The 15,915-nt window shown below is 48.9% G+C and overlaps 1 protein-coding gene across 1 annotated transcript in view; it reads left to right on the plus strand.

The window, feature by feature from the left end:
• Nucleotides 1-1,322: 1,322 nt before the first annotated feature.
• The window catches only part of LOC125945028 (uncharacterized), an 18,530-nt gene continuing 3,937 nt past the window's right edge, over nt 1,323-15,915 (plus strand). Inside the window, exons 1-4 of the mRNA XM_049666579.1 lie at nt 1,323-2,033; nt 2,693-3,616; nt 4,348-4,522; nt 5,686-5,924. Coding sequence (XP_049522536.1) covers nt 1,371-2,033; nt 2,693-3,616; nt 4,348-4,522; nt 5,686-5,924 — 2,001 coding nt within the window. The 5' untranslated portion in view covers nt 1,323-1,370. The remainder of the gene's footprint in view (nt 2,034-2,692; nt 3,617-4,347; nt 4,523-5,685; nt 5,925-15,915) is intronic.

Here is a 15,915-nt window from a genome sequence, read left to right on the forward strand (position 1 = left end):
GTTACAACAGAAGGTCATCCGGCCCTCAGCTAGCCCTTGGTCATCTCCGGTTGTTTTGGTTCGAAAAAAAAAAAAAGACGGTTCCGGGCACTCAATTAGATCACTCGAAAGGACGTATACCCTATGCCTCGCATTGACGACGCCCTTGATTCACTACAAGGTGCAGAATACTTTTCAAGCCTCGATCTGCGCTCCGGCTATTGGCAAATCCCAATGCACGAAGACGATAAAGAAAAAACAGCGTTTGCCACCCCTGATGGACTTTATGAATTCAATGTCATGCCTTTCGGGCTATGCAATGCACCTGCGACTTTTGAACGCATGATTGACACCGTGCTGTGTGGCCTGAGATGGAAAACTTGCCTCTGCTACCTGGATGATATTGTCGTCATTTCATCAACATTTCCTCAGCACCTGCAACGCTTAGATGAAGTTCTGACGTGCCTTGCCGACGCTGGTCTTCAGCTCAACACGAAGAAATGCCGTTTCGCCAGCAGATCTATTAAGGTCCTGGGGCAAGTCGTGAGCAAGGAGGGCATACGTCCTGACCCTGACAAGATTGCTGCGGTCCTTCGCTTCCCTCGCCCAGAAAGGACTTGCGAAGCTTCCTTGGCCTCGCTTCTTATTTCCGTCGCTTTATACGGAACTTTGCCTCCATCGCTGCGCCGCTACACAAGCTACTTGCTTCCAGCGTACCCTTTCTCTGGTCTCAAGAATGTGAACCAGCCCTTAACATGCTGAAGGGCGCCCTCACGTCTGAACCTGTGCTTTGCCATTTTGATGAGGCTGCACCACGGAGTAAGATAAGACAGGAGCGCCGACTCCGCCGCCGCGCAACGCATTCGCTCGGGACAAAACGTGCAACGCAAATTATACATCTCGTAGCGCCATCTGTCGAGGCGCGTGGAAAACACTCAACAGCTTGCTTCCATGTGCGCATGCGCTGAGTGGCGGAGACCGGCGGCGACGGCGGCGACGGCGGCGCAGAACGGGCAGCGCGGCACCCGCAGAGCGTGTCGTCTGCTACAAACGTGGACCGTCGGCCGTCTCAATTTGACAGCAATCAAACGCAAAAAATACATGCGCACAAATAATAAAACGCAAGTAAACACGCGGTAGCGCTTTTATGCACGCATACGAAACATTTTTAGATGTCTAGAGGAAACAGACGATAAATGACGCTGTACAAAAAGACACAATTAACAGAAGTACTTGTCTTTCACTCCTGTACGTCTGCGCGGAAGCGAAGGTGCGAAATTTTCGTGCTCCTCAGTTTGTTTAGCATGTCTGTAGTAAATGTATTCATGCCTGACGTTACAAGCTATCTTGTTGCTTGTGCGTGAAGAGACGGGACAGCAGGACAGGAAACGATGAAGTGTTTTGTTCCCGGCTGTAAATCTGGCTACGGCAAAGGACGGGAGAAGTTCTCTCTCTTCGCGGCACCATCTGATCCGGAGCTACTGCACCAGTGGCGACAAAAAATTCCTGAAAGTAAGCGCCCGCTTAAAGCGAAGGACAAGATATGTGCGCGACACTTTGAGAAGCACCTTATTTCCGATAGGTACTTCAGTGAACACCAAGGTATTGTCCTATTAGATGTAAAGAAAAAGCCTGGACTTCGAAAGGGAGCCGTTCCAACGATTTTTGAGGGGAGCCTGGCGCATGTCAATAATGCTGAATGCCAAGAGGAACCAGAAGACGCCGCTGCGGATGGACAGGAGGAAGTCAATGTGGCTACAACTACCCACAGTGTAGGCGCCTTTGATTATCCAGAGACATGCCGTGATGAAAATTCTAAGCCTTTTCGCCGAGAAGATTCCTTCAGTTGGCAGCCTGGCAAGGATCTGTTAAGCAAAGACAATAGTTTGAGTGTGCCTTCCAAGGAAGAATCTGCCGAAAAAAGCGGCGAAAGCAGGTCCACTGATCAAAACGGCAACACACACTCCCTGAGCGCAGATGGAAATTCGTTTTCGCAGGATCTCTTGCTCCATCCAGAAAAAGTCAAGCTTCCGCCTTCATGGGGTCACCACAAGGTACGAAAATTTTCAAATACAAATAGTTGGGTGCTGCTCCCAAAGCAACACGCGGGCTATAGGATCCTCCCCCCCCCCCCCCCCCCCCCCCGCCCCTTCCTCCCTCTCTTATGTGATCCGGTTCGGAATCAACCCCGCCGCTTTGAGCGCAGTACCGAAGGCTATAGCCACGTAGCCACCGCTGCATGTACGGGAAATCTTACGACTTGCTCATAATAAAAGAAACTTCCTAGGTACGATGTTATAATACAGTATAAATTTGCAGTTTCATGATAAGCCAGCAAATGAGATTATTTTGGAACACAATTCACAAAGAAAATACTGCTCTCAATTGATGTCGCTAGGCAAAAGTTTTTTTCTTTTTCCTTTTTAGTAACAGCTAATTTTGCCTACAATTCGCGGACTTGCTATGAAGGAAACAAAATTACCTGCTACGAGGGCAGGCATTCTAACGCGAATCAAGTAGGAGACAAAAATTTTTTTCTAATAAGGTTGCCAATACGTTTTGTTGATATGTTTATTGGGAGCAACTGCTGAAAACGTTTTTAGCACAGATCCGATGCAGATGCTATGGAGAGACATATTTCGGTTTATTTATACGCGTCCTTCCTGGCCATTGAAAAAGAATCACCTGATTTTTCGTGTCTCTAACATTGCAGGTGGACACGTTTCATGGACCACGTATTGTATACAGCACAATGGCAATTGTTAGTGAAGACACAGTTCCTTCTGTAACGAAGTGCATCTACGTCACGGAAGGCCTTTATGGGAAAACTTTCGAGGCATTTATTCTAAACTGCAACTTGAGTAACATTATTGACTTTGAAGAAAAACTGACAACCATCGAAGACTTCGAGCGCATGGTAGAGACTATTGACAAGATAAAGATGTGCAGGGGTGGTCCCGCAAAGCAAAAGTACCCAGGTGTGAACCCTCAGTGTGCCTACATTGACTCCTTGGGTGTGTGGAGGCACAGAAGGTGCGCTATCTACGGCACTGAACAGTGTGCGCACTGCAAAAGACTTGGGGGCACATTGCGTTGTCATGCGATGCGCCAAAAGAAAAGAATGCAGACTTCCAGGACTACAGTAGTTGAGCCTACGATTAAGAAGCCCAAGTTTGATGTTTTGCGACGACGGCAAAGGTACCTCTACAAGCAATCTTGGTCATCTCGCCGAAGGATGAGAGAGCTTCAAAAGGAACTTAAGTTGTACAAAGGAAGAATGAGTCAGCTAAACCAGGGAGAACTGGAGTCAATTCTCCAGCGACTACCTGAAGGTCAACGCCTTGTCGTGGAGGAGTGCATAAAACTGGACACACACATTTCGTCAAAAGGCCGCCGCTACTCAGACAAGTTTTTGACCATGTGCCTTTTGCTACACATTCGAAGTCCCGCTGCATACGACTTTCTGAGGCGAAACGACCTGATGCCCCTTCCTGCAGTGTCTACTGTGAGGAAATACATATCACTTGTGAGACCGGAGTGCGGCTTCGACGGCAAGTTTTTTGAAGCCTTCAAGAAAAGACTCCTGAGCAAGAAGGACATCCAAAGGCACGGAATGCTTGTATTTGATGAAATTCAGGTGAGCTCATCCTCGCCATTCCTTGCCTGGGACGAACGAGGAGGGTACCAATGCGCCTGATTTTTGTTAGTCACAGCCTGGTCACAGCCGTATGACTCCAACAGATTATGAAGACTATGAAAGCACAGGGGAAGTTATTTGCAGTTTTTAATTGAAGTGCAGAAATGATAAGTAAAATGTAAGTGAAGGTGGACAAAGTAACAGCTTGCCGTAGGTGGGAGCCGAACCCACAATACCTTGCATTGCGCGCACGTTGCTCTACCAGGTGTGCATGACGGCTGTTTCATCGTGAACATTTTTATATATTTATGTATGCGTACAAGATCTAGCCCGGGTGGTGTTAGCTAGCGACACGTGAACATTCGGAGCAGGCTTCTGACGAATAAATCTTCCTGCTACCTGAAGGTATCAAACCTGCCGGAGTCGAGAATCTCGCTATAAAGTGCACGTAAAGAAAGGAAACCGAGGGGCCAAATTTTGTTAAAACATCAGAATTCAACAGATAATGAAAATTAGTTGAATTATAAACAACAGAGCACTAGTGCTTTAGTTCAGATCTGTACTTACTAAGCAGCAAATGTGCTCCTTCAATTAGGACATTTGGTTCCAAAGCATCTCGGCTCCATTAATAATCGGACAGAAAGCCTACAATTTACGATTCCAGCAACCACATCTATCTATTTTATGTTCCACACGACAACAACCCGCACGATGTATGCTATTTCTTCCAGGTGCGACAAGGCAGAGAGGTAAACGCGAAGACATTCTCCTACATTGGTCAAGTGCAACATCACGACACCAGTGAACCTCCGCTGGCAGACCATGCTTTGGTCTTCATGTTTGTGCCGTTTGCAGACAGCTACACTCAGCCTGTTGGTGTTTTTGCGTCCAAAGGGCCAACCAAGGGTAGGTGCTTGTCGTGGCTGGTACATAACAAAAGGTCACTGGATTTCTTGAAAGACTAGCGCGAGCAAGAATTAACGGAGAACACTTTACCAAAAGAAAAAAAGACAGGCCTGGAAATAAAGTCCGAACACGCTACCATCTTCGCCGTGCGCCGTACGCTGCATGTGCGAGTAAAAGCTTGCGAGGTTCAGCCAACGGTCGCGGCTCTTTCTCGCGCACGCGAGGGACGAAGGCGGGACGGGAGTGCGCCGTCTTCTTAGGTGCGCGAGGCACAGGGGGGGGGGGGGGGCGGTTGCTTAGCAATATTTTATTTAGACACCAGACCATGGAAGAGCTAGCTGGAACCGTGGAACCGTAGTCCATCTGCGTCACAACACCGCGCATCAGTACCCTTCTGAGCGAGAGTACCGAGTGCCAATATTTCAAAAATTTTACGCAAACCACCAAAAAGCACCATCGTCGGAGCATATTTTATATTACAAGGAGTAATCCAAGTATGCGAAGGTAACGAAATGAATACTAGTTTTGTTTAGAAGTGTTTAATAAAAAAGGATAGTTAATCACCAATTTCTTTTGCTACTGAAAGCATAGCTTCGGTAACCGCATGGCTTTCTATTCTATTGTGGTAAATATGGGCAGCAGGAAGAGAGCGAGATATTAAAGAAATGAAAGCCCGTGAGGCTACTGAGAACGAAAACCCGGTTTCTACCTTACCCTGGGGAGAGGGGGGCGTAGAAAGATAACAAGAAAAATAGAGAGGGAGAGAAAAAGTGCACACGCACACAATCACTGCTGCCAGCAGCACGAGATAACAGTTAACAAAAATGCGAATGTAATATTGACGTTATTAAAGGCACAATATGTTCTCTGTTATATGTCATAGAGAGTAAATGTTACATTTGTTCGCCTTCACCTTTCAGCCGCCGTGAAGGCTTAGCGGCTATCGTGTCGCGCTACTAAACACGAAGTCACAGGATCAAATCCCGGCTCCGGTGGCCGCATTTCGATGGGGGCGAAACGCCCGTGTCCCGTGCGTTGGTTGCACGTTAAAGAACCGCAGGTGGTCAAAATTAATACGGAGTCCCCCTCTACGGCGTGCCTTTTAATCAGATTGTGGTCGTGGGATTTAAAACACGAGGATTTCATTTTTTTTTCACTTTCAGGTATTGAGCTTGCAAAGCTCTTGCTGGAAGCCATCACCTTACTGGAACAGGCTGGTGCAGCAGTGGATGGCGTCGTCTGTGATGGTGCGAGCACGAATCGCTCGCTTTGGCACTACATTGGTGTCTCTGGCAAAGTGGACAACCTTCAATGCTCGTTTCAGCACCCTCTTGAAGAAGAAAGGAGGATCTTTGTCTTTTCCGATGCCCCTCATTTGCTCAAATGCATTCGCAACAGACTGGTAAAAAAGAGAGTCTTAAAAGTTGGCGGTGAGCTGATACGGTGGAATGATTACGTTGCCCTATTTAACACCGATAACAATGGCCCAGGATTCTGAAAATCTGCCCAAAAATCACAAGGTCACATGTAAACCCGAGTCAAACAGAAAAAATGAGGGTGAAATATGCCGCACAAGTGTTCAGCAATGCTGTTGCAGATGGCTTAAAATACTTGCAAGAGAAAGAACTGCAAGCATTTCAGCAGTGTGATGGCACCATCCATTTCACGAGGCTGATGAATGATATCTTCGATGCCTTAAACAGAAAGCTTCCGCACGAGGGTGTCCGTTTGGACGGGAAAGATTTTGCTGTCTTGGAGGGAGCATTACATTTTTTGGATGCATGGGAAAAAGAACTTGATGACGGGAAAATATCAAAAGATATGTTTCTCACGAAAAGCACGAGCGAGGGTCTTCGAGTAACCCTACACTCAACAATTGGTTTGTGCAGGTATTTATTGACTACATGTGGATTTTCCTATGTTTTGACAAGCAAATTCAACCAAGATCCGTTAGAGCGGTTTTTCGGAACCATTCGCCAAGCAGGTGTACAAAATGATCACCCCACGATGCCAACGTTCCTTCAGCTTTATCGCCTTCTTTCTGTACAAAAGCTGATAAAACCTCCAAAATGCGGTAACTGCGAAATCACCGAGAGTGCAGAGAAGCCTTGCTTGACTGTCGAAGACATTAAATCAATTTTCGCCTCGGATGCAATACCAGAGGGCAAGATCAGTAACCTGACCACAAAACTAGACGGCCTAATTAAAACAGACCGATGGGAGTGTGAGGATATTTTTCCTGAAACAGAGGATGATCCCGCGATCATCGATTGCGTAATATACTTTGTTGCTGGGTTCGTGGCGAGAAAGTTCCGGCAAAAATCTAATTGTGCGACATGCAGGGACGCACTTGGTTCCACATTCCAAGACGTTCAAGAAAACCTTTCGAATCTCATTACCACCAAAACACGCGGCCGATTAACCTATCCAAACGTGCATCTTTATAGATTATTGCACGCGGCCGAGGACTACTTTTCTACCCATGCAAAGTCGACGCATGTCTACGAAGCAACAATTGACCATGTGCTGGAGACACATAATCTCAGCTTCCCTTGTGAAGTTCATAAACAAGAAACACTTGCAGGAATTCTGCATTATTATGTTTTAATGAGAATGCGGCAATTTTGCTCGCAAGAAAACCGGGCAACACAGAAAGCATCGCGAGAAAAAAAAAAGCAAGCGAAGCATCTTTGCACTTGATGGATACTAAGATGAAAAGAGTGATGAACGTCACCTTTGTATTAAAAACTTATTTCTGCTGTGATCCGTCATTGCTTGAGACCGCACGAACGGCCGTTATATGTCCTTCCCATTTTCCTAGTTTTTCTTTCCGTCTTAGGTTCAGTCATTTGATTATTTGCTGTTCCTGTGCCATGTGGCCCACCTGACAAATGCCCTGTATTTGGCCTGTATAAAATAAATTAAATAAAATGATAAATGGCTTGTTTCTCCTGCTAACGTCATTCCGTGAACCGCAAGAGCTATGCGCGCTACAGTCGTCAGGGCGTGCGCGGAGCAGACGACAAAACGGATAGGCAAGCAGGCGCCGCGAGAGAGTCCCCGGGCCTTTGCTCCTCTCCGCTGCAGTTTTTCTTAAGTCGTAGCGCCGTCTGGCGAACACGCTGTGAAGCAGGAGCCGGCGTTGCAGAATGTGTCCCTTCCAGACGAGCGGAGTCGGCGCTCCTGTCTTATCTTACTCCGTGGGCTGCACCAACTCTCTTGCACACAGACGCTAGCGGCCACGGCATCGGCGCCATTCTTCTGCAACGCGACAACTATTCGCGCGAGAGAGTCGTTGCATACGCCAGCCGCGTACTCACCGATGCCGAGAAGAACTATACGATAACAACTGGCTGTTGTTTGGTCCGTACAGAAGTTTCGTCCCTATTTGCACGGGCGTCATTTTACAATTGTTAAGGACCACCACGCATTATGCTGGCTCTCCACCCTCAAGAACTTGACTAGACGCCTGGGTCGCTGGATTCTCCGCCTGCAAGAATATGACTTTGACATTATTCATAAGTCAGGCAAAAAACACAGAGACGCTGACGCTCTTTCTCGTTGCCCGCTTCCTGCGCACCCACTCGACACCTCGGCAACTGCGTCGCAAAGCACCTCTTCGGATGTCACTTCTACGCCGGTTTCCTCTCTAACCTCAATAGACGACTTTTCTCAGCACGACGATCAAACACATGCATCTCGCCAACGGGCTGACCCATATTGTCGGCGTATGATAGACCACCTCTCTGGCGCTTCTCGCCCACCTAACGCGCGGCTTCGACGCCAACTCGCACAATTCAAGCTTGAGAATGGCGTGCTGTATCGGCACATTTACCACCTTGACGGTCAACGCTGGGTGCCCGTTCTACCGCGCTCTCTTCGAGCCCATGTCCTCGAAGCATTCCACGATGACATGACTGATGGCCATCTCGGTTTCCACAAGACCTACGATAGCATTCGAAGCCGTTACTATTGGCCTGGCCTTTCTACGAGTGTGGGGAGATACGTCGGCTCCTGCTCTCCGTGTCAGCGTCGCGAACTCCCAACCTCTGCTCCTGCCGGCGAATTACTGCCTATTCCGTGTCCCACCGCACCATTTGAGGTTGTTGGTATCGACCTTTACGGGCCCCTTCCTGTTACTGCAGCTGGCAATCGGTGTATAGTGACCGCCGTCGACCACCTGACGCGCTACGCTGAGACAACATCAGTGATCACTGGCTCAGCTTCGGAGGTTGCCGACTTCGTCCTCCAAGCTACTAATTCTGCGCCATGGTGCTCCTCGAGTACTGCTAAGCGACCGTGGAAAGGTCTTTCTTTCGCAACTTTTAAACGAAGTCCTGCGGGCCTCTGGTACCACCCACAAGACAGCGTCGAGTTACCATCCACGAACTAACGGCTTGACAGAGCGATTTCATCACACGCTTGCCGACATGATCGCCGTATATATTCAGCCTGATCACAAGAATTAGGACAAGCTTCTACCATTCGTCACTTTCGCCTACAACACGGCCGTTCAGCGTACCACCGGCTACTCGCCATTTTGCCTAGTTTACAGACGGTCGCCTACTTCCCTTCTAGACGTTTCTTCTTCAATTCTCCTGTCAACCCATCTGCATCGTCTAGCGAAGAATTCGTTTCACGACTCGCCCAGTGCCGCCAGCGTGCTCGCGTAAACACAGCAGCCAGACAACAAGACCGGAAGATCATTTACGACACCTTCCATCGCGTTGTGTCTTTCCGACCTGGTGAGGAAATACTTCTATTGACGCCCCTCCGCACGCGTGGTTTGTGCGACAAGTTCGAGCCGCGATTCATCAGGCCCTATATAGTCCTGGAGCAGACATCGCCCGTCAATTATCGCGTGACTCCTGTTGTCGCCGCAACAGACCGCCATTGTCGCAGCACCGAGGTCGTTCATGTGTCCCGCATGAAACCATTCACGCGGCGTTCTTCGTCACCTTGACCTGAGGCCAGGATGGCCGCTTCCACGTGGGGGGGGGGGGGGGGGGGGGGATTAGTGTGGGCGTTTATTACGCACGTTTTCTTCGTCTGTATATTATCATGATCATTCTACATTGCTCGATCCTCATCTTCAGTTATGTGTGATCATCATCATCGGGTGTGGGCCTTTGCTGGTTCGCTCCCGGGTACTCGGGCCGAATAAACGTCGTGCCAACAGAGACGTCTTAATATGTTGATGCTCATATTAACTGTATTAACTGTTTTTCTAGGCACTTTCTTGCCGGATTTCGAAAATCATCCGCTTCAGCTCGATGGGACATGTTCACCGCTAAATTCCAGGAACTAACTGAAAAGTACATCCCATATCGCATCATTACCTGCAATTCTGATGCTCCTTGGTTCAATGCCCATCTAATACCCCTGACACACGGGCACTCTAAAGTCCTTTAGGTAAGGGGACACTTACCGGAAAGGCGTTCAAGCGCAGTGACACACGCCAACGGAGTATCTCCCTCCCGGCAAAGTTCCTTTGCGGGAAAGAAGATCGGGCATCTAAAAAAAAATTATGGGGTTTTATGTGCCAAAACCACTTTCTGATTATGAGGCACGCCGTAGTGGGGGACTCCGGAAATTTTGACCACCTGGGGTTCTTTAACGTGCACCTGAATCTAAGTACACGGGTGTTTTCGCATTTCACCCCCATCGAAATGCGGCCGCCGTGGCCGGGATTCGATCCCGCGACCTCGTGCTCAGCAGCCCAACACCATAGCCACTGAGCAAATCGGGCATCTACTTTTCGAGCGGAAAGGTGTACTCTCGCATGCAGAGTGCACAACTCATCAATAGACGGAAACGTGTTACATCACTAAGGTGCCCCGTAAGTATCTTTTTACCTTGGTAAAGGTATTAATATTTAATGGTAATGTGAATTGTCAAACAGTAAAGCTTCACTCTAGCTATGCTCTCAAACACTCGCACCACGTCGCTAGCGCCGCTATGTTGAATTCCGAATAAGCCCATTATAAGCCATCAAAAATGAAAAAAAAAGTTTATAGGTTATACAATCACTAAATGTAATCTACAGGTGCATCTTTTTGCAAGTGTTTTCTTTCTGGCTGCTTTAACAAGCAACGCCAACGCTTCCTTTTTTTTTTTTTTTTTTTTGGCGGCGTTTATCTGAGGCACTACCTAAAGAAGTTAGTGCGGTGCCGTGTGTCATCGGCGCAACACCTTTCTGCAAAGGGTCCTTCGGAATAACAAAAGAGGTTTCCTGCAAAGGACTTTACTTTTGCCCGTGTGTCAGGGGTACAAAACACCTACGTAACCGCAAAAAAAAAAACAACAACAAAAAAAAACGCCTATATCGTTCTACAAAACACTCGCCAACTGACACACGCTTTTCTGCTTATAAGTCCGCATTTTACACGTACGAAACAGCACTAAAGAACACTAAATCTAATTTTCTATCTAACTTGCTTCCATCTATGTTAGATACTAACGTTAATAAGTTTTGGAGTGTAATCAAGCTCTTGCGCAATGATCACATAACTCTGGAAGACCAATTGGGCAACCATGTACCTAACAAACAGTGCGCTGCCACCCTTAACGACACATTTGTGCAAATTTTTTCATTTCCTGCAATGACTGCCTACCTACTACTCGCCAGTAATCTTCGACTACGTAGCTATGCCTCCAGTGATAGTTGAAACTGCTGGCGTTGCGAAACTAATCGATTCCCTAAATCAAAACTCATCGCCTGGCTACGACTCTATTAACGCTAAATTTATAAAAAATACAAACGCCGTTAGTTCTGTTATTCTAACCAAACTTTTTCAGCAATCACTGGATACGTCTGCTCAACCTAGTCAATGGAAAATCGGGGAGGTGGTTCCCCTGCATAAGTCAGGTAACAAAAATCTAATAGCCAATTATCACCCCATCTCACTCTCAAGTACTTGCTGTAAGTTGCTCGAACATATCATTTTCAAACATCTTGTTAACTTTCTTGAATCAAATGCATTTTTCACACCAGCTCAGCATGGATTTAGAAAAACATTTTCATGTAAAACTCAGCTTGCAATCTTCACGCATAAATTACATCGTATTCTCGATCGTTCATCATTTGCAGATTGCATTTTTTTAGACTTCGCTAAAGCATTTGATAAGGTCTGTCATAAACTTTTACTTTGCAAACTAAGTCAGCTGAACCTTGACACTGACATCCTGAAGTGGATTGAATGCTTCCTTTCCAATCGCACTCAATTTGTAACCGCAAACGGCCATAACTCACCACTTAGAAGCGTAATTTCCGGTGTACTGCAAGGTTCAGTGCTCGGGCCTCTTTTGTTTCTCATTTATATTAACGATCTACCTTCTTCTCTATCATCTAACACTCACTTGTCGATGATTGTATGATCTTTCGTGAAATAACTAATGCAGAAGATCCTAACCACCTGCAGTCTAACTACTGTAGCTAATGGGAGCAAGAATTGGTTAATGGAACTAAACGTTGGCAAATGTAAAGTGATGCGTGTATCCCGATTAACTAACAGCATGCATACATATTGTTACGCAGGAAGACGCAGACGGAAAGCTATATACAAGTATATTTATAAGCAAATGCGCCGCACTTGACCAAAAAGCAACAGCCCGCACTAGCCTCTAATCGTCGTCGTCGTCTTCACACTGCTCGCCGCTTCATCATGGAAAATACTGTTCCCGGCAGCACTACCACCGGCGGCAAAAGCGCCGTCCCGGAGCGATTAAAGGCCGGACTCGCATGCAGTGTAGTAGGCCTTGAGCCTACTGACGTGCACGACATCACTAGATGCCAGAGTAGGCGGCGAGGTCGAACTGACAGGTTCAATCTCGTACGTCACAGGCTTCACCTGGCGCAGCTCGCAGTAGGGCCCTGTGTATCGCGAAAGGAGCTTCTCTGAAAGTCCGACGTGACGAGAGGGCGACCACAGGAGCACGCGCGCACCAGGCAAAAACTGTACCTCACGGCGGCGGGCGTCGTACTGACGCTGCTGAGTGGCTTGCGAGGCCGTCAGTCGAGTACGGCCAAGCTGGCGTGCATGGTGGGCGAGGGCGATGGCGTCGCGCGCATACTCACTTGTTGAGATCGCAGCATGAGGAAGTGCCGTATCAAGGGGAAACGTCGGTTCGTGACCGTACAGTAGATAAAATGGAGAAAATCCGGCGGTGTTGTGCTGGGAAGAAGTATAAGCAAATGTGACGTAAGGAAGGGCAATGTCCCAGTCGTGGTGGTCCTTGGAAACGTACTTGGACAGCATATCGGTAAGGGTACGGTTTAACCGCTCCGTCAGGCAATTGGTTTGAGGATGGTATGAGGTAGTCAGCTTGTGTTGAGTGGAGATGGAACGCACAATGTCGGCGATAACTTTCGACGGGAAGTTGCGACCACGGTCAGTAAGCAGCTGTCGCGGGGTGCCATGAACCAAGATAATGTCACGTAAGAGAAAGTCCGCGACGTCAGTGGCGCACCTGGTAGGGAGAGCCCCCGTGATAGCGTATCGGGTGGCGTAATCAGTTATGACGGTTACCCATTTGTTCCCCGAGGATGACGTGGGAAAGGGGGCGAGGAGGTCTAATCCAACACGAAAGAACGGTTACACAGGGAAGGTGATCGGCTGGAGATGACCGGCAGGCCTGAGGTGTTTTCTGACACTGGCAGGGATCACAGTCAGCAACATAGCGTTGGAAGGAGCGAGCAGACCAGGCCAATAGAAGCGGCGCCGGACGCGGTCGTACGTGCGGGATACCCCAAGATGTCCTGCAGTGGGTGCGTCATGCATCTCAAAGAGCACAGTCCGTCGTAGATGTTTTGGCACGACAAGAAGAAGATCAGATCCATCAGGGAGGAAGTTCCTTCGGTACAGAATGCCGCCCTGGAGGAAATATCGGCGAATGGAGGCGTTAGTAGGTGTAGAGCGCTGACGCTTGATGAGTGCTCGCAGCGATAGATCCCGGTACTGCTCATCGGCGATGTTAGCGAAGGCAGACACAGAGAAAATAGCGTTGGCGGTACTACTGTCGGCGTCGTCAGGCTCGTCTACCGGGTAGCGAGACAGGCAGTCAGCGTCCTTGTGTAGTCAGTCAGATTTGTTGGTGACAGAATACGAATATTCTTGGAGGTGCAAGACCCAGCGACCAAGTCTTCCTGTAGGATCTTTCAGTGAGCATAACCAGCAAAGCGCGTGGTGGTCTGTGACAACGGAAAAGGGTCGGCCATATAGGTATGGGCGGAACTTCGCAACCGCCCAAACTAGGACCAGACACTCACGCTCAGTGATGGAATAGTTGCGCTCCGAGGGTGAAAGGAGCCTGTTGGCGTAAGCGATAACATGGTCGTGGCCACGCTGGCGTTGTGCCAGTACTGCGCCAATTCCGGGGCCGCTGGCATTAGTACGGACATTGTTAGGCGCAGAAGGATCGAAATGGGCCAGAACGGGAGGCATTGTGAGAAGGTCGATTAGATACGAGAACGAAGAGGCCTCGTTATCGCCCCACTGGAAAGGGGCGTCTTTTTTCAAAAGCTCGGTTAGTGGTCGTGCTATGGTCGCGAAATTTTTCACGAAACGTCGGAAGTTCGAACAAAGGCCGATGAAGCTGCGCACATCTTTGACACACTTTGGAACAGGGAAGTGCGTACCAGCATGGATCTTGCCTGGGTCCGGTTGCACTCCGTTCGCGTCAACGAGATGTCCAAGGACGGTAATCTGGCGACGGCCGAATTGTCACTTCGATGCGTTGAGTTGCAGACCGGCTCGACGAAAACCGTCCAGGACTGGTGAGAGGCGCTCGAGGTGCGTAGCGAACGTTGGGGAGAATACTATAACGTCGTCCAAGTAGCACAGGTACGTGGACCATTTGAAACCGTGAAGAAGGCAGTCCATCATGCGTTAAAAAGTGGCAGGAGCGTTACATAGACCAAACGGCGTCACTTTGAATTGATAAAGACCGTCGGGTATTACAAAAGCAGTCTTCTCGAGGTCTAGATTGTCCACGGCAATCTGCCAGTAGCCGGAGCGAAGGTCAATAGAGGAAAAATAGCGAGCACCGTGGAGGCAGTCAAGGGCGTCATCAATCCGAGGTAGGGGATACACGTCCTTTTTGGTAACCCTGTTAATGTGCCGATAATCCACACAAAAGCGCCATGATCCATCCTTTTTTACCGGTACAACGGGTGACGCCCGTGGACTACACGATGGTTCCATAATGTTCTTGGCAAGCATTTTGCGAACTTCTGCGTGAATAACTTGACGCTATGCCGGTGACACTCGATACGGGCGGCGATGAATAGGAGAGGCATCGGCGGTATTAATTCGATGTTTAACAGCTGTAGTTTCGGCCAACGGACGATCGTTAAAGTAAAAAATGTCGTGGTAGGAAAACAGAACGCTGTAGAGCTCACGAGCGTGCTCGGACGGCATATGTCGGGCGCAATCATTTTCTGTAAGTCGGCGATGGTACAAGTTGCCGACTGCGATGGTACAGGAGGATCGGCTGAATCATCGCCTACTGCATTAGATGCTACTGAGTGATCCTCGAATGAGCAAAGCTGGGCCAGAGACATCCTGCGCTGCAGTACTTGTGTCGTCAAGCCAAAATTGACCACTGGAAGGTCGCCGTAATAGATAAAACTGTATGAAGTACTGTGATCCCGTGTGTAAGGAGGACGTCTTGCATGGGAGCCGCGATGCAGTGACCGTCGGGCACTGGTGGGGATGACACTAAGTCAACGTAAGTCAGTGCCGAAGGTGGCAAGCGAACGAAGTCGACGGAACTGAGGCGACTGGGGTGTGGTTCAGCGGGATGCAGAACAGGCAAGTCAAGGCGGAGAGTACTGGCGGAACAGTCGATGAGAGCAGAATGCGCGGAGAGGAAGTCCAAGCCGAGGATGATGTCGTGGGGACAGTGGGCGATGACTGTAAACAGCACGATAGTGGAGCGATCGGCGAAGGAGACGCGGGCGGCACACATACCAATTACAGGGGCTGTTCCGCCATCGGCGAGACGGACATCAGATGTCGTGGCGGGTGTGATTATTTTCTTCAGCCGGTTACGAAGGTCAGCGCTCATTACCGATAAATGCGCCACAGTGTCTATAAGAGCAGACACAGAAACACCGTCGACTTGCACGTCAAGAAGGTTCAGGTGAGTGGGTAACGTCAATAGAGGATTTGGCGGCGTAGGGAGCAATGCAGCGTCCCCTCGAGGCGTTGTATCGTCTAGTTTTCCAGCTGGGAGCGGCGTCCGAAGGGAGTCGGCGAATAGGAGCGACGGGGCTGGGAAGAGCGAGATTGTCGCCGTTGGGGCGAATGCGAACGAGAATAGGAGTGGTTCGGCGCAGGAGAATCAGTGGTGGCATTATCGGAACGTGCGGCATAGGATAGGACGAAGGTCCA

This window comes from Dermacentor silvarum, chromosome 4, assembly GCF_013339745.2.
Source record: "Dermacentor silvarum isolate Dsil-2018 chromosome 4, BIME_Dsil_1.4, whole genome shotgun sequence".
Taxonomy (NCBI): domain Eukaryota; kingdom Metazoa; phylum Arthropoda; class Arachnida; order Ixodida; family Ixodidae; genus Dermacentor; species Dermacentor silvarum.